This window comes from Lipomyces tetrasporus (genome assembly GCF_029532465.1).
Source record: "Lipomyces tetrasporus strain NRRL Y-64009 chromosome Unknown POJ06scaffold_8, whole genome shotgun sequence".
NCBI lineage: Eukaryota > Fungi > Ascomycota > Lipomycetes > Lipomycetales > Lipomycetaceae > Lipomyces > Lipomyces tetrasporus.
In genome coordinates, this window is record NW_026611603.1 from 846,773 (window position 1) to 866,816 (window position 20,044).

At 46.3% G+C, this 20,044-nt stretch overlaps 8 protein-coding genes across 8 annotated transcripts; 2 read left to right on the top strand and 6 right to left on the bottom strand.

Annotated features, from left to right (window-relative positions):
- The first annotated feature begins 447 nt into the window (after nt 1-447).
- Nucleotides 448-2,432, top strand: POJ06DRAFT_258090 (catalase-like domain-containing protein). Its single transcript, XM_056188227.1, has 2 exons — nt 448-744; nt 801-2,432. The coding sequence occupies exons 1-2, from the start codon at nt 727-729 to the stop codon at nt 2,286-2,288; spliced, it is 1,506 nt and encodes a 501-aa protein (XP_056042272.1). The 5' UTR covers nt 448-726; the 3' UTR covers nt 2,289-2,432.
- POJ06DRAFT_258092 (eukaryotic translation initiation factor 3 subunit 8 N-terminus-domain-containing protein) lies at nt 2,433-5,291 on the bottom strand. Its single transcript, XM_056188228.1, has 3 exons — nt 4,797-5,291; nt 4,102-4,735; nt 2,433-4,048 (listed from the first exon to the last, which is right to left on the bottom strand). The coding sequence occupies exons 1-3, from the start codon at nt 5,167-5,169 to the stop codon at nt 2,611-2,613; spliced, it is 2,445 nt and encodes an 814-aa protein (XP_056042273.1). The 5' UTR covers nt 5,170-5,291; the 3' UTR covers nt 2,433-2,610.
- Nucleotides 5,292-5,742: 451 nt separating this feature from the next.
- Nucleotides 5,743-8,201, bottom strand: POJ06DRAFT_142877 (kinase-like domain-containing protein). Its single transcript, XM_056184547.1, has 7 exons — nt 7,986-8,201; nt 7,575-7,928; nt 7,258-7,517; nt 7,087-7,206; nt 6,907-7,029; nt 6,615-6,850; nt 5,743-6,556 (listed from the first exon to the last, which is right to left on the bottom strand). The coding sequence occupies exons 1-7, from the start codon at nt 8,115-8,117 to the stop codon at nt 5,820-5,822; spliced, it is 1,962 nt and encodes a 653-aa protein (XP_056042274.1). The 5' UTR covers nt 8,118-8,201; the 3' UTR covers nt 5,743-5,819.
- Nucleotides 8,202-9,062, bottom strand: POJ06DRAFT_142876 (uncharacterized protein). Its single transcript, XM_056184546.1, has 2 exons — nt 9,039-9,062; nt 8,202-8,969 (listed from the first exon to the last, which is right to left on the bottom strand). The coding sequence occupies exon 2, from the start codon at nt 8,823-8,825 to the stop codon at nt 8,286-8,288; it is 540 nt and encodes a 179-aa protein (XP_056042275.1). The 5' UTR covers nt 8,826-8,969; nt 9,039-9,062; the 3' UTR covers nt 8,202-8,285.
- Nucleotides 9,063-12,573: 3,511 nt separating this feature from the next.
- Nucleotides 12,574-13,604, bottom strand: POJ06DRAFT_199971 (NADP-dependent oxidoreductase domain-containing protein; the record flags this gene model as incomplete). Its single annotated transcript, XM_056185173.1, has 2 exons — nt 12,574-12,952; nt 13,027-13,604. The coding sequence occupies 2 exons, from the start codon at nt 13,602-13,604 to the stop codon at nt 12,574-12,576; spliced, it is 957 nt and encodes a 318-aa protein (XP_056042276.1).
- A 498-nt stretch (nt 13,605-14,102) lies between these two features.
- POJ06DRAFT_142924 (uncharacterized protein) lies at nt 14,103-14,967 on the bottom strand. Its single transcript, XM_056184548.1, has 3 exons — nt 14,742-14,967; nt 14,598-14,679; nt 14,103-14,547 (listed from the first exon to the last, which is right to left on the bottom strand). The coding sequence occupies exons 1-3, from the start codon at nt 14,932-14,934 to the stop codon at nt 14,373-14,375; spliced, it is 450 nt and encodes a 149-aa protein (XP_056042277.1). The 5' UTR covers nt 14,935-14,967; the 3' UTR covers nt 14,103-14,372.
- A 2,642-nt stretch (nt 14,968-17,609) lies between these two features.
- On the bottom strand, nt 17,610-18,499 carry POJ06DRAFT_142944 (uncharacterized protein). The gene is made up of 4 exons (XM_056184549.1): nt 18,173-18,499; nt 18,042-18,125; nt 17,743-17,988; nt 17,610-17,680 (listed from the first exon to the last, which is right to left on the bottom strand). Exons 1-3 carry the CDS (start codon nt 18,452-18,454, stop codon nt 17,881-17,883), a joined length of 474 nt encoding a protein of 157 aa, XP_056042278.1. The 5' UTR covers nt 18,455-18,499; the 3' UTR covers nt 17,610-17,680; nt 17,743-17,880.
- Nucleotides 18,500-18,619: 120 nt separating this feature from the next.
- On the top strand, nt 18,620-19,817 carry POJ06DRAFT_142959 (FAR-17a/AIG1-like protein). Its single transcript, XM_056184550.1, has 6 exons — nt 18,620-18,892; nt 18,953-18,981; nt 19,038-19,186; nt 19,241-19,422; nt 19,479-19,527; nt 19,588-19,817. The coding sequence occupies exons 1-6, from the start codon at nt 18,747-18,749 to the stop codon at nt 19,726-19,728; spliced, it is 696 nt and encodes a 231-aa protein (XP_056042279.1). The 5' UTR covers nt 18,620-18,746; the 3' UTR covers nt 19,729-19,817.
- Nucleotides 19,818-20,044: the final 227 nt, after the last annotated feature.

Sequence of the window (20,044 nt, forward strand, 5' to 3'; positions counted from 1 at the left end):
CATAATTTATCCAGTGAAAATGCAGTTGGTAATGCCTAACAGTACCGGCCCAATCGAGAGCGCGGTGATTTGCAATCCACGGCCAATCAGGCGATCAGGAAATCGTAGATCTAGATCCCGACCCTATGACGTCACTAAGGCTAGGGTAACTCCGGTTGGCTGGCACTAGGTATTTGCTGTTGTCGGACTGGAGTGGAGCAACGCCAAACTGTAGTGTGTCCGAACTAAAACAAACCTAGCGATTATATTGTTCTCTTAGTGTTGACCGAGATTATTCCGAGCGACATTCTATCTTTTCTTTGCTGCTTGAATGGCAAACGGAGGTTAGGGGAGGATCTCAGGGCACGTGCTTCTGCTTCGTTTGGTTCGACGCCCTGACCAAAGCCGCAGCAAGCGTTGACACCGAAGAGATCATCGCGACGAGCCGCATATCCACACAAAACTCCCCCTTTACACAGTTCTACGTCACAACCCCAATTGAGTTCCCCCACCTGATCGAGTAATAATCATCTGCCTGCCGCATAGTCTCGCCCTTTTTGCGCTGACGAATCCGCACCTGTTCAGTGTGCCTCGGCCGGTGCCATGGCCAGGCCCCCACGCGCCGGTGTTCGTTCGATCATCGCATATGATGCTTATATATATATACTTCCTATAGATAGGAGGTCCGACCTTGGCTGAGCTCTTCACTCGCTACTATCACTTGTATCACTCAACTGAACTGTCGCCATGACTCCCACTGCTGTTGTAAGTAACCCTCGTCCACTTCACTGCATTCAACATTGTCTAATGCGAAAGTGCAGCCCCAAACCCCCGCTGCCCACACCCAGTCAACTGAAGGCGAAGTCTACACTGCCTCCAACGGCTGTCCAGTCTTCAACCCTCGCGCTTCCCAGCGAGTCGGCGTCGATGGACCGTTGCTCCTACAGGATTTCCACTTGATCGACCTTCTCGCTCATTTTGACCGCGAGCGAATCCCCGAACGGGTCGTCCACGCTAAAGGCGCCGGCGCGTATGGTACGTTCGAAGTCACCGACGACATTTCCGACCTGACCTGTGCGAACTTCCTCGGTGAGGTCGGCAAGAAAACCAAGACCTTCACTCGCTTCTCCACCGTCGGCGGCGAGCGCGCCTCGCCCGATTCTGCCCGCGACCCACGCGGTTTCGCGACCAAGTTATACACCGAAGACGGCGTCCTTGACTGGGTCTTCAACAACACGCCCGTCTTCTTCATCCGGGACCCGTCCAAGTTCCCGCTGTTCATTCACACTCAGAAGCGGGATCCTCAGACCAACTTGAAAGACGCGACCATGTTTTGGGACTACCTCTCGACCAACCAAGAGTCGGTTCACCAGGTCATGACCCTCTTCAGCGACCGAGGAACACCGTACGGATATCGCTTCATGCACGGCTTCTCAGGCCATACGTTCAAATTCGTCAAAACCGACGGCTCGTTTGTTTATGTCCAGATCCACCTGATGTCCGACCAAGGCACCAAGAACTTTGAGAATGACGAGGCGATTAAGGTCGCGGGCGAGAACCCCGATTTCGCGACCAAGGACCTTTTCGACGCGATCGAGAGAGGCGAGTGCCCGTCCTGGACAGCATATGTACAGACCATGACCCCGGCCCAGGCCCAGGAGTTCAAATACAGCGTCTTCGACCTGACCAAAGTCTGGCCGCACAAGGAATTCCCGCTCCGCAAATTCGGCAAGCTCACGCTGAACAAGAACCCGCAGAACTACTTTGCCGAAGTCGAGCAGGCCGCGTTCTCGCCCGCGCACCTCGTGCCCGGCATCGAAGCCTCGGCTGATCCGGTCTTGCAGTCCAGACTGTTTTCCTACAACGACACCCACCGCCACAGGTTGGGCGTGAACTACCTCCAGATCCCGGTCAATTGTCCGCTCAAATCGTGGAACCCGTTCGAGCGCGACGGCGGCATGCGTGTCGACGGCAACTACGGCCCGTTCCCGAACTACCAGAGCTCGTTTGCACCAATGCGCTACAAGCGCGGCTGGTTCACGTCCGAGCATGAGCAGTGGGTCGGCAAGGCTCTCGACTTTTCGCCCGACGTCACTGGCGACGACTACGAGCAGGCACGCGGATTGTGGAACGTGCTCGGCAAGACGCCCGGACAGCAAGAGAACCTTGTCTACAACGTCGCGTCACATTTGTGCAATGCAAACCACAAAGTGCAGGAGCAGACTTTCCAGATGTTCTCGCGTGTAGACACCAAGCTCGGTGAATTCATTCGGGATCGAACTACGAAGATGACGAAAAAGCACAAGTAAGACAGTAGAATGATCGGTGCTGGTTTGAATATGGAACAAACAAAACTTTTTTAATCACGGGGTGTTCATGGATTGTCTTTTTAATTGGCGGCTTTGTAATTAGTTATCGAAACGTAATCAAGTGATTCGTGTATGTTGAATCAAAGTTCCAACGTAGGTTTTGCCCAGCAGTGTCTGGTGACACTTACCATACAGCACCACTGTTTTGATTTCTTCATTACAACATCTCAAATCGTAAAAATATACAAAAAATATATGCTCAATTATGACAAGACGACACGCTTTTTAATAAACACTCTCCGCAATCACAGCACTTGTTTGTTCACCTGTACTTGTAACTATCAATAAGCTGCACTGCCTTATCCGACAACGCCAACGCCAAGTTCTGCAGTCTCGAGTACTCCACTCCAGGAATAAACGCGACCGCGTTTGTCTTTTGGTCCAGCGCGGCCGCGATCTCGTTATTCGAGATCATTTTGCTGACAAGCGCGGTCGCTTTGCCCTCCGACATGTCGAACATGCTCGCCAAAGACACGATTGACAGCGTCTCGTAAAACTGGCCATACGTGAACAGGTACGTTCGCAGACCTTCATCCTGGATCTTCTCGCCAAGCATGTCCTTGATCTTGTCCGTGTCAGGAATCAGATCCCAGATCTTGATCGCCCTTATCAGTTCCCGCGCCTTGGCCCAGTCACCCGTGGCAAGCGCCTTGGACGCCTGCATGATGTGGTCGCGAGTGTTTTCGGGCGGACCGGTGAACACTTGCCGCTCGTGGTAATCCAGCATCCTGCGGAACGGCTTCGAAATCGCTTTCTTCTTGGCGTCGGGAGACGAACCGGACTGAGCCATGAACGGCATCTCGAGCAGCATCGAGCTCGTCAGGTAGACGCACTCGAGAAGCTCGAGGTTGATGTGCATGTGGAACGGAATCTGGCGCTGGCGTTCAATCTTCTCCTGCTCGGGACTGGTCTGCGCGTATCGCTGCATCTGGATGCCCTGCGCCAAGAGCTCCTTCACACGGCCAGTACCGCAAATCTCCTGCAGAGCCTGCTGGCACTCGGAGATCATGCCCTCGCGGAAAGCGCAGAGGCCAACTTGGACAAGTGTCCGATTGTAGAGGATCTGGGTGGAGATGTCGGCGGTGTGAATAGTCGCCTGGAGATGAGACATGAGAAGGAGATCCCGGGCGTGGAAGTACCTGTTGTGCAGAGCGTGGTGGTAGACGTGGCATAACATAGCCCGGGTTCGGAACAGACGGTTATCCTGGTTGTATAGCTTGACGCAGATAGCATTAATCAAACGAGAAGCGTCCTCGTCTTCGCTGCGAGGTGTGATTGCAGAATCCAACGACTTTGGAAGAGCGGACCATGTCAGCTTCTCAACGCTCAAAACGAGCTGCTCAGGCTTGTAGTACAAGAGCTCCAACCGTCTGACGAGCACTCGGCTCACGCTAGATTCGAGCTGGGCTCTCTCAAAGTACACTTGACTGCGGATAATTGTGCTATACAGGACAGATTCCTCCTTCAACCGATCAATATACTCCGGCGTGTGAGGATCAATGTTCTGTAGAGATCGAGTGAACTCGTCGTCTAGTCGCTCAACAAGCGAGATGATGCTACCGAAAATCTTCAGTGCCATTCCGTCTTTAGGAATAGGCTCTTCTTCGTCGTCGTCGTCAAAATCTTCAGCGTCTTCCTGAACGACATACAACGGGTTCTCCTCCAATATTTCCAGCAGTTTGGAAACCTCCTCTTGAGCACTAATTGCTTGTTAGTGAACATACACTTAAACACTTTCAGTCAACAAACTTACGATTTCCATTGGTTCATGGGCATATACGACGCAGTTGAAGTAGTGAGATCAAATCGAGTGGCGACAAGAACAAGTAGCACGCGGATCTTCTGATAGATGGTGGTGGCAACGTCAAGCATTTTCTCCATATTCCGGATCTGTTCAGCCCTGTCGGTGTTCTTCTTTCCTCGCGCCTCCAAGACAGCTCGCAATTGCTTAAAAATACTGTCAGGAGTAATCGTGATCGTTCGTCCCCCGCGGCCGATAGTAGAGAACGCGGCGTCGCTGATGTCCTCCGCAGTTGTAGCAACCCCGGGTCGAATCGCGGCAGCAGCGGCTTCGAACTCGGCGCCCTTTCTCAACTTGACGGGCGCAACTGGCTCAAGTATCTCCTCAACTTCATTCACGAATCCATCAGGGTCGGCACGGAATTTGGCGATAAGATCTTCGTATTGCCGATTATTCTTCTTGATACGCTGCTTGATCGAATTCAATGCACGGGCATTGGTGGCATTCATCTTCTTCTTCGAATCCTTTTCGGTCTTGATGGTCTCGTTCATGAAATCCTCCAATTCGGCAATGGCTTTGATGTACGTCTTTGGAGTATCCCCCTGCTGGCTAGCCTTCGCGATAATCTTATTCAGTTTGTCAAATTCTAGATTACCATGGTCGTCAGCTCCTCCTGTCACGATCTCGGTTTCGTCAAACTATCATACCATTGGAAATGTGTACCCAATCGTTGATTTTCTTTGCATTATCAATAGTTCGAATAATAGCATCGATTTCCTCCAACCGCTTATCCTTAGCGCTCTTGACCACCCGCCTCGATTCATCCTCATCACTTTCTTCACTCTCCTCGCCGCGCAAGAATCGTGCCGCGCTTCCTTTGGCACCGGCCTTCAAGAACCCTCCTGCCTCGTCCTCGTCAGAAGACTCAGCCTCGCTCTCATCTTCTTCGGTAGATTCTTCCTCAGATTCTTCCTCAGATAACTCCTCTTCGGATTTCTCCTCCTCGGACTCAGAGTACAACTCCTCGTCAGAGGAAGACGTCTCACTGTCGGACGAGCCGCCGGCGAAAAATCGAGACATGGTAGATTCCGAATGAAGCAGCCTAATTGAAGATATTCAAGCCAAATGCGGGAATAGTATGTCGACTGACTTCCCGTGATGCGTGATTGTCGTCCAGTTGTGCTTCGTGACAGTTTGCTCACTTTCCATCGCGTTTCAAACAAAAATTTTCTAAACCGAGATACTTAGGGATAGGGTTCTATCCATAGGTTAGTGTGATGTGACGTACTGTTCGATGTCCCGGGTGCGTATATTTCGGAATCACCAGTACTGTAACGCTGCACTTATCCTCTGTCTCGTCAAAAATCCGCCGGCCCAAATTGGGGCAATTATTTCCGAGGCATTTGTCAAGGAGCTCACTAGCTGTAATCTAATGATATATTCGTTGCTCGTAATGCTGAAAGTGTACACAAGCCAAGATACATTCGCAGGGTCATATCAATATTCTCTTCCGTCAAATCTCACAAAATTATCAAAACAATGTATGATCCCAAACATGGCACCAGCAAAATCATAACGTACGCAAGTCATATCAAAATAATAGAAACGCTTGGATCCACCCGCCAACGCCGCAAACTACCAGTCATAACAAAACGTCCACATTTTGCAGGTAAACGAGCAATATTCTTTGCTTTCTCTACAGAGCGCATGCAATGGGGTCTCTTGGCCTTCTACGACCAATAACTGGTTGAGAGACCGTCCTCCAGATTCCGTATGATATCTCCATGGTGATACTGCTGAGTATTGCTTCGTCGGCGACTTCTTGCTCCGCCAGCGTTCGAATCCTCGTCTTGCATCTCCGAGATCTCTGGTGGGGGGAAGTATGCTGGACTTGGTTGTGCTCTAATAGATTGAGCAGGGTCAATGAGATTTCCAACTCGCTGCAGCTTGGGTGGGATGGGATCAACCTGACCGATGGTAACAGCCCTGGGCCGCCCAGATCGCGACGTAGCCTGAGACATCGCTGTTGAGTTCGAAGTTGCGAACATCCCTTGATGTGGAGGATATGGATTCGTTGTCACCGTAATACTTGGCGGATTTTTGCCATACTGTGGCGGTGCGTAATACGACGGCGCTTCAATATGCTGCGATGTCTGCACCAGCTGTTGATGTTGCTGTTGAATCGGAATCTTATTACTTGCAACGCCGGAACTGGACTGGGCGTACGCGTAACTTTGAGAAGTCTGCCTCTGCGTCAAGGCAGAACTGCTATCTTCTCGAATTGGCTCTTGATGCAAACTATGTTGCGAAGTTGCGCTATTAGGAGTCTGTCCGGCTGCATGAGTAGCATACTTGGAATTTGCAATAAATGGATGCATTTTGGCCTGCTGCGGCGTCCACCGCTCCAACGGATTGAGGTTCAGCAGACCTTGGACAAAATCTACGAACGACTCCCGGTTTTGCATTTCTATTTCATACGTAAGCACAACTTCGCCTTCTACAAGTAAATCCCGAATCGTAATTACCTCTTTCTATCTCAACTGGCTTCATATTTCGTTTTGGCATTGGATAAGTTCTCACTATATCTGCTAAATTCGACGCAGCGAAATACCGCTTGCTTGGCTGTTCATTGGTCTTGTGCTCCCGCGAATACTTCTCCATGCTCTTCAGTCTGTACGACTTCTCTCCAAATTCATTTGTGACCTTTTCGAAAAATTCGGGAGCTTGCTTGCCCATTTCCAACATCCACGATGGCGGCATTCTTTCAAAATGGTTAACTCCATGATTCTGATCTATTACTAACAATTTCTTCCATACCCTAACATCTCCACTATGCGAGATATTTGATTATATTCGGAGCTTCCAGGAAAGAGAGGTAGACCCAAAAATAATTCCGCCACGATGCACCCCAAGGACCATATATCGATAGACGATGAATACCTAAAAGAACGGATCAGTGGCTGACTCTGACAGAAGACGGTGCTTTATTCGACTTACGGAAGCCCAAGGATCACCTCAGGCGATCGATAAAACCGTGACTGGACGTACGTATAAACAGTTTGCCGTTCGTGACAAGCTGACCCGAAATCTATCACTTTGATAACAGGACTCTCCAGACTGCGATAACAACGGTTAGACATACACACATAGATGCCAATACCAACTCACTTCTTTAGCAAAATATTCTCTGGTTTGAGATCACAGTGTATCAACTTTGCCTCCTTCAAGACACACATGGCATCCAAGAGCTGCTGAGCAAATACTCGGACCAAATTCGTGCTCAAGCCTCGGAACTGATTTTGTTTAATCAAATCGTACAGATTGCTGGACAACAGTTCGAAAACGAGACACAGATGCTCTCTATGTATAAACTTGTCTCGAAGTCTGAGCAAGTGATGCTCGTCCTCCCTGTCTACCGCCGAGTTAAGCTAAACAAAATCGTCAGTATTATGCGTGTATTGCAGACAGTGTCATATGACCCTTACATGCTCCAGTATAGAAACTTCCATCATGCTCTGATTGAAATATGCTGGTTTATTCTTAATGACTTTAACTGCCACGACCTCCTGGGTCTTCAAATTCTGGCATTTCACAACCTGACCAAAGGTGCCTTGGCCCAAGATATCTAAAATAAGATACTTTTGTTGATCTCTGCCGCCGCCAAGAATATCATTGACGTAAAGGATGTAATCACTATCATCGTTATCGTAGCCACTGTTCTTACTTCCTTTACTCGGCTTGGTGAGGACCCTCCGTGGATTTCTAGACGATTCGTATTTGAATGATGGGTTGCAGATTCTATAGGTAGCTGGTATCTGGGTAGTAAGTGCTTGCAATGGCTAGGTGAAAATACATATCAGCATTAGCACCCAATAATATATCAGATCGAGACGTACGCTCATAAACCCCCCATCCGGATTGGCGCGTCTATACTGGGGCTGAGCATTTCTCTTTGGGACAAGATCTGCTCGCGACCGAACTTTGACGAACGATGGAGCCGGAGACGGCATAGCCAATTGCTGCAGCATCTGTTGTTGGCTACCCTTCGCTTGCCCAGATGACAAAAGAACTGCTGCGGTTGCTCGACGTCCGCTTGAATCGACATTCAATGATTGAAATTGATTCACTGAAGGACAAAGACATGTTAGACAGAGAGGACAGAGATAGAGATACTAAGGCATCGCCCAAATTTGCAATTATATAGTAAGCATACCCAATGATCCTCTCCCCGGAGAAGCTCCTAACTGTGTCAGATGATATGCTGGTCCCTGATTTATTGTCGAATGAAGAGGAGACAGATTCAGCTGCGAATAATACTGCGTTGGAGAATACTGCACTGGCGTGGTCGTGCCGTATTGTGACCTGTATGTTGGCGGCAATGGCACAGGATTACCGGTCGAGGGTGAATAGCCTGACGCTGCCGGAGAGCCTGAAGCATATGGCGAGGTCGACATCGAGCTGTACGATGGCGGCGTCAACTGCGGCGCTATAGAACTGACGTTATGCATGGGCGAATAGTTCCGGAATTCCCGTGACCGGCTACGAGGGCTGTCTATGATAGTGGGATCTGATCCGGGAGGCAAGTATAGCGAATGCGTGCTCGTCGGACCCTGTGATATATCTTGATCGTGGTGGATCAAGTGCTGAAGCTGAGGCTGGCTGGTAAGTGGCAATAGGGACTGTTGACCATTGCCGTGAGATCTTCGACTTTGAAACTGAGACACCTTATAGTCCATTTCGAAATGTCGGAGCTCTAAATCGATGCCAAGGATCTCGTAAACTGCGAGAAATCGAATTATCGTTCACACCAATGACATCGATCGCCTCATTTGAATCAAGCCGTGTAGCTAGACTATCGAGGGAAATAGAGTAGATATATCCTTCACAGTAACGGTTAGACATATCTTCCTCATAAGTACAAAAACAGACTCGCCGGGAGAAGAACTTACTAGCCGATTTCAGTAAGGACAGTCAACGGGCTCAATATCTCCCTGTCGTCGAACGACAGATCTCCTCTTATTATATATCGTCCACTTAGTACCGGCCCTAGTTGAAATCAATTCGAAAGTAATGCCAGGTGCCACTCTTGTAATTGAGTGTCGCGGACGATTGATTGATCCACTCCTGCAGATCGCTAGTAATCAATATTCGTAAGCACAATCGGAACCACGACCTATCAATATCTCGATCTCCGCATAAAACGCTGGTCTACCGCGTGGAACTATGAAGGTAGCAAAGCTGAACCTAATGTGCTGTTGATGAATGGGAGCGAAACTCAGAATGTAGTTCTGCACCATGACGAGACTCCCATGACTCCGCCTTCAAGCGATGACGATGCTCTTTCTTACGCTTTGTGGCTCAACCAGCGCCGCGACACCACTTAACTAGGGTCCAAAAATTTTGGCACTTGTGTCCTTTAGCGTCATGTCTCTGACTACCTCTCTCGCAGCTAACTGTGAACTAATAATTGGGCGTAAATGCTGGCTTTCTGCATGGCAAGCATACAATATCAATTACGTTTTGATTTGAAAGGCGGCAAGATATGCGTGTAATTGTTTGATATCTTCTTGTCGTTGCTAAAAACGCATGATATTGTTATCGCTGACACCCCATTCCTCAATCCTTAATTTAAAGCACGCATAAAAGTAACTAGCTAACTAACTATATATTTATGTCTGGTTTTTTCTGGACAATAATAGATAATCGTCGTCTTAGTCGTATGAATAAGCAAGGATTACTAATTTACTATAATACTATTTGGAACTACTAATTCTTTGTATGCTAATAACAAATAGGGGTGGACACGAATACAGTTTTCTCTATTCGCATTCGCATTCGCAATTCGCAGCATGAGCTTTTATTCGCAGCGAATAAAATGTCAGCTACGAATGCGAATGCGAATAATATTCGTATTTTCGCAGGGTTTCACCAACCCAGACTATCTAGCGATTCCTGCATCAGAAGTAGCAGTCGAGAGACCAACAGCGGAACGGATTTGCTGGGCCTACGTAGACACTCCCTAACCCGGACACCATGAGGACGCTTGTTTTGTTAAGGGATATGTACGCCAACGACGAAGATTTTTAATGTATTTATTAATATGTGCGAATATTGCGAATAATTTATTTTATTCGCATTCGCATTCGTAAGAATGAAATTTCCAAATATTCGCATTCGAATTGCGAATATTCGTACGAGTACGAATGCGAATATATTCGTCATTCGTGTCCACCCCTAATAACAAAATCGCAGGTCACTATAAAGACCCAAATAGTTGCATTTTGCTAAATGCAAACGACCTATTGCCAAGTGGGTAGTTTGGGGGTCTCGCGCTACCTCTTATATCCTAGAAGCAATTGACGTAGAGCTGGACACGATATCGCCTACACGGCGATATTGAAGTTGAATATCGTATCGTATCGCCGAGATTCCGCTTGATTCTCATCACGGTAAATAAAGGCGCTGAGATGGAAAGACTAAGTAATTACTCAATTAAGTGCACGCCAAAAGTCCCCAGCAAAGATATTTTGTGAGTTACAGAGGTTATATTCAATAAATGCTGCTGAACCCTTCTTGCCAATCCCTAACCCTAATTTTAATGGCGTCAGTCTCGGTACTTAGTCCTGCGTATTATCGCCCAGTTGGCGATATCGCATAAAATACGATACGATATCGCTAAGTGGGCGATAAATAGGCGATAATATCGCCAGGCTTTTCTGGCCGGCGATACGATATGTGATATGGGCAAAACCCGGCGATATCGTATCGTGTCCAGCCCTAAATTGACGCTCAGAGTCTCTTAGATATATCTTCTGGCTTGTAAATGCGACTAGTGCTGGGATAACTAGCACAGACGTCGGGAAACCCTGCTGGAAATTCGTTATGTTTGCCAGTCTCCTCCCTTGAACAACCCCGCTGGACATGTCGGGAGATGGTCCCAGTTTCCTTCGTCATTTACATGTAATCCTTCGCATATAGCCAAACTATGCATGAAATGCAAGTATATTCCAATACTTCGGATAACAGCGCTAGAGACATTTCCAGCTAGACATATATTTCCAAACCCTAACCGGAAGACAGCCAGTAGCCGGCTGGGTTTAGGGTTAGGAAAGCGTGGGTTTGGGCTCTAACATGTCTCGCTCGTGGGAAGGGTGCTGCTGTTCATTAAATGCGATGCTGTCACTTGTGCAAATTATTATATATCAATTGAGCATGCAGGAAGCATAAATTACATTCTTTCATAAACATAGCACATCGTGAATATCATCGAGAAAGAAGTCACGATACAGCTATAGCATGAATAAACATTATTCACCACAAAGACAATCTTCGCGACCAAAACATCATTATTCCTGATATCACGTCTGAAGGGGAACCCCTATGTCATGGAAATGGAGACGATGTTTGCATGCATAGGCGGACATGATGTGCCGAAGACTTACATAGGAACACATAAGAGTTGTTATGAGTAACAAGACAACAGAAGAGAAGAATGACATCTGAAAACTGGGCCCAAGTCGCGATAGAACGGTGCTTCGCATTATTGAATGATCAAGCCCATTGCCCACTTCAACTTGTGGGTCGAGGAGCAGATCGCAAGACATGTCGACTACGGCTATTGCTCGCATCTTTAGTCAATAATTGTGATTATCTGAAGTAAGGTAAGTTACTGTCTTATCAATATTATATATAGATTATTAGTTTGATTTCCCAATTCCTGTTTGCTCCCAGTTACTATTGACGCCTTGAGCCTACCATTCACACTGTACAACAGAACTGTATTTAGTCTTAACATCGAGGTTTGCTCACCAATTACATCCGTGACAGTCAAAATTCACCAGTCATATATGCCCAGGCGTCACAGCACTATCAGCTGAGAGAAAGTTGGTAAAAGTCAAGATCAAGTACTCAGAAATCAGCATGCCAGCCTCTCAAAATCGCAGAGTAGCAAATATCGCTATTTATCAACTCTTCGAAGCGGCTTGACGTTAAAATGATGTAGCCTCATACATCTGCCGTGAAGGACACATATTCTGACGTTGTGATATGTGATCGAGTTCACATCTACCGAAATATACAGGTGAAAGCAATAGCGAGCGCGATTTCTAACATCCAAGACTCCTATTCATAGCGAATAACGTCCATATTGTACAACAATGACAGTGGCCCCTGTGGTAGGTGACGGAGAACAACAGTCAAAAGATCACATAAGTACGTCGCCAAACGATAAACTTCAGCGGGAACCGCTACATCAATAGACAACACAGTCGAACCAAAGCAGATGCTCAAGGTTCCTTACATCTCAACTGCAGCCACTCTCATACCTAATGAAACACGACAGGCACCGATAGGAATCCCGAAACCAAACCGTATAGTAAATAATACATAAAGAAAGACAATCAATCCAAAACAGTAGCAACAAATAAGCAGTACCCGATGCAATGCAGCTTAATCAACCTCTTAATCAGTATCTTCCGCAAGTAACTAACGACTGTACGCCGGAGCATCGTCCTTAACTGACTCCCAAACTTCATTGACGACATCTAGGATCTCCTGAGGCAGTACACCTTCCGAGAGCGAGCTTAAGTTCTCTTGAACCTGTTGAATCTTAGATGCGCCTATGATGATAGCGTCACCGTCGGATAGCTCAGAATGGTGCATAAGCCAGCGCAGCGCAATGGAGTTGTTAGAGATCCCGTATTTAGCACCGACCTTTTCAATTCTTTCAACAGCGTCAAAGAAAGATTCCTTAAAGTATCGTTCTCGTAGGCGTCGCCCTTGTCGAGTGTTTGGGTCAAAACGAGACCCGAGACCAGGTTCTTGACCGCGGCGTACGTTAGAAAAAAATCCTACAGCCAGCGGGCTGATACCACAATTAGAAACCAGCTCGGCACCATAAAAGAAACCCATCTGCGCTTCTTTCACGCTAGAACGTACCTGTATACGAAGAAATTGATATTGTGCTTCTTTAAGACAGGAAACAATTCATATTCATTGAGCCGAGAAACCAAGTTATATAGTCCTTGGTAGACTGTAGGAGTGACCCAGCCATTTTCTTTTGCGCTTTGGACAAAGAGCTCAACTTCTTTCGCTGTAAAGTTGGAAAGTCCGAACCTTTCGAACTTGCCCTGTTTGTAAAGGTCATCCATTGCTTTGTGTGTATCCTTGAATGGTGTGGCGCGGTCAGGGCAGTGTAGATAAAGTGTCCTTACTTTTGAGACTTTCAATCTTTTAAACTGTTCCTCGACGGACAAGAATATCGAGTCTGGCGTATGTGACTGGGCTGCAAAGGAGCGCACTTTCGTATCAATGAGAAATCCATGCTTGTCAACCTCTAGAACTCCGAGCATAGTCTCAGATTCTCCTTGGAAACCACCGGGATAGACGAAAGCAGTATCGACGACATTGTATCCACGCTGTTTGAATGTATCAAGAAACTCCTTAGCGAGTGATACCGTGGGAATGCGACCGTGATAACCGAAACCTGCGGTGCCCAGAATGACATCGACTGACATGGCGCAAGCAACCGCGCTGCTGACCAAAAAATACTTTGCTTTAACTCTTACAATTGTTGACTAGAAAAGGACAGATGGTTCTGTCATGTATAACAGCAATTGGAACTGCGCAATGGTGTTCACGAGACGAAAACTATGTGCTCGTTCCGGCAGGGACAAGGGTTCGGGAAATGTAGGATCGCCGAGCACGGATCAATATGGGTGTAGTCGGGATGTCCGCTCCTTGACGGAGTTACGCAACAAAAGGCGAGCTGTTTGGCACGTGAACAAGCACGTAGCTTAATTCTAAAAGTGATAACAATTGCGGTTCTTATACTACTACTGATTGCACAGTAAATTTTAGAACTGTATATGGTCATGCTTTTTGCGTTTCGAAGGTATTGTCGTTGCGGAGATGAGGCACGCCCACAGCGTGACCTAATAATTCTGCTGAGGTTTGCTCACAGGAGGCGAGCATTATTATTTACATTATTTACACCAGTCTCACGTACCTCTTCACGTCACTCAAGATATGTGCACGTTGTTTAAACACAGCTTTATATATTACATCAGATAAGGCTACAAGCTCGTCTCTTTGGGTTAGGGTCAAAGGGGGCCGTCCAGAACGGGCTAAAAAGGACCCCTCAAATTCAACTGTCCTGCGTTCAAGTTGTCACCTTAATAATTGACTGTACAGACTGTACTTGAATCATTCCTTCTATACAACTATCTCATATTCAAAGACTCGTAGTTCATAATAAATGGACTCTTTGCTCTGCGTACAACTTATCAGTATTTTTTGACCGCTATAATATGTCTACCCTGCTTATCCATTGCAATTTTGGCAACCATCTCGCGAACACTATGTCTCAGCTTTTGTTGCATGCTTTCCAGCCATGGCAATATGTCACGGAAATTGGACTGCTTCCGCCGCAGGACCATGATGAACGCCGCATATCCTAGCCTAGGACGATTAGTATATTAAGATTCTAGTTCTCATCATGTTATATATACCCATGAACATCGGCCCAAGCGACATTGCTTCCGAGACGCCTAGCATGTGACAGTAGGCAATCTATAATTTGCTCAATGGTATCTGCACAATTATTCCATGTCAACATTGAGTCAGTCTGCACATAACATCAAGTGAAATATCACCTTTCATGCAGAGCCATGAAAGCCTCGTGCCAAGCTTAGAGAGCTGTCGTACGTAATAGGCGTATCTCATAGCGACATCAATGAAAGTTCGGTGAATGTTAATCAGTATCGTTATGCGTGAGTTCAGGACAGAATCGCCATATAGCTTATTAAAGAGGATTGGAATGTGACTACATCGGATTAGCATCATCATTATCAAAGCGCGTCGTCCACTCACTTTAACATCTTTGATGTAAAACTCTCGCTTGGTCGGTACCTGTACTCTACAGTTTGAACCCCAGCAATATCTATTGCAATTAGAACTGAATGTTGTGCGAGGTGAAGTATTTACCTTGATCCGGATTTTTCAACAGGTCGCGTTTGACATTCAATGTGGTCGTGTGGATAGTAAATCCACAATATGGAAACTCGGCAGTTCCAGTCAATATTGGAATATCCAGATGCGGCATGTTAAGATCAAAATTTGTCAATGACTTCGCCGGATTGATAGTCGCGCCGTATTCCGGGTACCCTGTGCACAAATTTAGCTCGAACGAATGCGAACTCACGCAACGACAACTGACCATTTAGCATGCTTCGAAAAAATTTCACAGCCTTGTCTCTGTCACGGGTGATAAATAAGAAGTCGTCGGTTAGGCGCAAGAGTAGGCTGTCTTTCTTGTCGGATGTGAATGCGAGCTTCTCTCGTTCCATTTGCGAATATAGCAGATTGCACAAGATTGTCGACACGACTGATCCTTGGGGAATGCCTTGCTTTTGTCTGTAGAAATTTCTCCCAATCTAATCTTGTCAGTTTCAGAAACTTGATTCATAGCGGTAGAACTCACCTTCACAATATGGCCTCCAATATGTTCAACCAGCAATCTCAATAGTTCTTCACGCTCGAAGAAGTTCACGGTAACACCGTCTACGAATATCTTGTTCTTAAAACATTTTGCTGTATGCTTCACAAATGCTGAAAAATCCGAGTTTTCCAATGGATCATATTCAGGCTCTAACGAATCGTCCAGGGGACCGGGATAAGCCGCCGATATGAATCTCTTGACAATATCGTCCTGCTTCATGGAAACTGCAACGAACTGACGTATTCTGTATTCATGCAACCGGAAAAATTTCCTTGCTGCACGGTAGGCTTTCACGGGTGGAATAGAATCGAAGCAAGACTGAATGTCTACTTTCACGAAGTATAACCTGCATCTGAAAATCGTAAATATCCGCTCTTAGAAGTGGCAGCAAAACTTACCCAAGTAGACCCTGATCTTTCAGTGATTTTTGAAACTCTATCAACTTAGGGACTGCGTCTGTTGGGCCAAACATCGCAGAACCAAGCGCATTTGTATTTATGGACTGTAAAGCATAAGCATCGTTGTAATAACCGCCAGCACAGCAGGAAGAGCTTACCTGCTCGTATTGTAATACTTGAAGCACGGGCCTCATAGCTTGATTGATGCTTTTTGACATCTTCGGGAGTGTTACGTTTCTCAGGACACTCTAGGCAACTTGTTAGCAATGTCCACATATCAGTAGCAGTAGCGCCCGACATTTCGCAAACCTATTTTGTTAAGACGCATAATGAGACGGACGCCGCTAGCTTTCGGCAACAGTCGTATGCCTGCAAATCCGAGCTTTCTTGTTTTATCTTCCGCAATCGTCTTTAGCAATTTCTTCATTGAGATTAGTTTCAGCTTCGTATCTCACAACTGTGCGCACTGTCTTACCATGGGAATCTCATCAAACATCGTGGTTGTGATGTGGTTCAGTGCCGGTTGAGAAAGTCGATGCCACACATCATGGCGAAAGTACAGTAGTCGACTGCGTGTCGTAACGGTATCCGTGACAAAGAAATTGGCACGAACGATCGATGGCATGAGACTGTCAAATAACCAGTAAACAAACTCACAGAGAATGATTGACCGCTTGTTGTGTTCACCCAGCGGCAACTTAGAGCGGACGCAATCATTGATTCCAAGCCATTTTATATCCCGAACACGGATGCCTTGAATTAAGCTGTGCATTGTGAGTATTTCATACCGCCCAAGTGAAACGTACGTGTCGATATCTGCTGCTGTTAGTCTTCCATTCAAGACGCAGACAAACTCCAAATTACTGACGTTTCAGAATAATATTCCAGTTTGTTTCGGACCCAAATGTCTTCGCTGGTAACAGCTTTCTGACAACTGATTTCACGAAGGCAGCTACGTGATTATATTTGGTGGCGTTATGCAAAAAGTTCGTGCTGTCTTTTGTTTCATTTTTGCCATCCTCTACCACAGGAGAGGATGTTTCCGCCGACGACTGCTCGCTTGAATACAGTGAAGAATCTTTCAATGGACAGTAATATTGAATCAAAATACCGTACGGGCATTTCTCCTGTCTGTGCTGTATCTGTCGAAAGAGCTCGAAAGGTGGCCCTTTCAAAGTTCTTGGTAGAGGTTTTTTCCGTTCCACGTCATCTGGCTCAACGTGCGGATATGATAGTCCTCTCTTTGGTAGAGCTTGCCCATATGCAGCCATGTCGAATACATTCTTCAGACCATACTGCTTCCGAAAGACATACTTGAGCACACTTTTGGTGTGCGCTACATTCGTATGGTCACAGTATCGACCGAGACAATCTAGGTTCCTGCTTAGCACGAATTGCGGAATATGACAAATTCATCTTACTACTTGGATATAATCCAAACGTCACCTGCCCGTTTGGCTTAAGACTTGGACTTGTGTAAAGCATCTGATTGCGATAAATTACAACCGTATTAATCTTGGCTCTAGTGACATCGTCAATATTGGCAGCCGTTTTCCCATATTCTGTACGTACAGGTGATATGGCTCATCCCTCAGAGCCATGCTTTGCTTTACGCTGAGAGTCTGGCTACCTCTGATGCGTCTTCTTTTGGTGTACAGGCCGTATATCTGCGCTTTGATATCATATACCGGAAAGCCTTACGTTGCAAGTTAGCTATCTTTCAAGGCTTCCTGCTAGTGCGATGTAGATGTCACTGACCCACAGCCTGGTGAAAACATTGGTTTCCAAATTCAAAGAAAATGCAAGTATTTGTGAGCAGGAAAATCATGGCACTGTCCCCAATTCTAGATACACTGGGATGAATTTGCACCCTTAACGAACGAACTAGTAGACGCATTACCTCTCAAGCAACAGCTGCCATTCAGCGGCGCACAAAGCTCTGTAATGACTACTTGCATATTCCTGAACGATGCTGGTTAATGCCGTTGTACCTTCTGTATTGTTCTGAGCCCTCGAGGTTAGCCAGGGATATGACTGAAGGTACGAAGTAGTGGTACTTTTGAAAATCCTAATGTTATAATATTTTGCGATGTTCCACGTCTCGACTTCGAAAGCAGCTCCGCTACGACCATATCTAGGACCTGTTGCCATTAGTATATATTGCGACCGTAACAGTTGTTCCCGTTACCTCCTTAATCTTCCGCGACGACGGTGTGATCGGGGCCCCTACAGCACGAAAACAATTGGCAGCGATGCGAAGACCAGCTTCGTCCTGGATTCCAACAATCGACGTCTTCATAACTCGTGCATATTTCTCTGAATCATCTGGTCGGAGCAAAATTTCATCGCTGACAAGCTGTTGAAGAAAATCGTGAAGCGAGTATACTTTTGAAAACGCAGCACTCAAAACATCGAGGCCCCCGCAACTACTTTCAATTGTATCGAGTGAACCATGTCTTCTTTTAGGCATTGCTAATATTTTTGGCTTGGATAATTGCCGCCGACTACTGGTTAGCCAACGCGAGTAGATTTGTTTTGTCAACGACGCGAGCTGCACGCTCATCCACGTGAGCCGCAACCGGAAGCCACCTGCCAAGCACAGACTCAACGCAGCACGCGTTGAAGCGCCGCATCGTATCAAGCTTAATGGGAAATAGATCGATTCTCGACCGTTCTGTCAGCTAACTACATGAACGTGTACATTATACCCTTCACATTTATAATAACCCTTACATCACTGTAATCAGAATTAGATTTATATAATGGCAATGGCAATGAGTACTCCAGAGGGCGAAGAACTAACCATGATGTCCTGGTCTTCAGGATTGTACGCCTTGGCCGCTGTGATATTCAATATGGCCTTGCGCTTTGTCCTGATGGCAGATATCCCAATCAACAAATCGTATGGGTAAGTAACTATTTGTTCGCGCGCTTGTGTAGCTGATACTTAAAAAGACGTGATATGTAGTGGACAACTACAATTTTTGACAATCTTAGGTTTGTGACCTCAGGCTCTCAGTAGAAGATCGGAGACTAACCCGTTTGTTAACAAGGCGTCGTTGGAAGTTATATTACGGTCACTATCGGACTTCTTGCGAATATTGTTGGGTCACCATTTCTGTTGAGGGTGAAAAATAGTCTTCTAGTGTTGTCCGCTCCTGTAGAAGTCTTGATTAGCATTCTCTATGGGAGTATCTCGCTGGTAAGTAGGACTACGCCAAGAACCTGACGGAATTAGCTAAAATTTTCGAATCAGGTCAATAGGGAATTATTGGTACCAAAGTCGGTTACGTTCTTCATGCCTCCTCAAATGGACTTTGCATTACACGGGGCACCTGCTATTCTACTGGTCATCGACTTCCTGTACTTTTCTCCAAACTGGACCACTTCGCCCCTTGCGGTGTTGACAATATACTCCTCCGCAGGTGTCGCGTATTGGTATGAAAGAGCCTTATAGCGATCGTATGCGATTTACTTATGGTATGACTATATAGGATGTGGGTACACAGAACATACGCTGTAAACAACTATTTCCCTTACCCGGTATGTAATACGATTGTACCAATTATCTGATCGTGAACAGGCTAACTGATAAAATTCCAGCTTCTAGAAATTGTCACTACCGAGCAGCGTGCATTAATCTTTGCAGTATCCATTGTCATTCTTTATGGAGTCTTCTTTTCTCTTAGAAAGCTGCACTCAATAGTGAATAAGGCACATGTAAAGTCGGAGAAGACAGCGTAGTTTGGTCTCTAGAAATTCCGCTATCCTATCCTGTCGACACGACGCATCGAGACCTCGCAGTAAACTTAGAGTTGCGAGATAGATGGTTTCGCTGGAACATTGTATATATCGCGAACTCATCGGTGTGAGTCCAAAGTTCAGTTGCACAGTGAGATTGTTGCTTGAATAAGACAATAAAATGTTCATTTGGCATTATGCCGTCTCAGACGTGATCTCTTCCAAACGCTCTACGACTTGCCGACGATTTGCGGATAGTTTAAGATCTGCCTCTGCGGTCTCGCATGGTATGCCATTGCAAAAGAATGGGACTCGCATA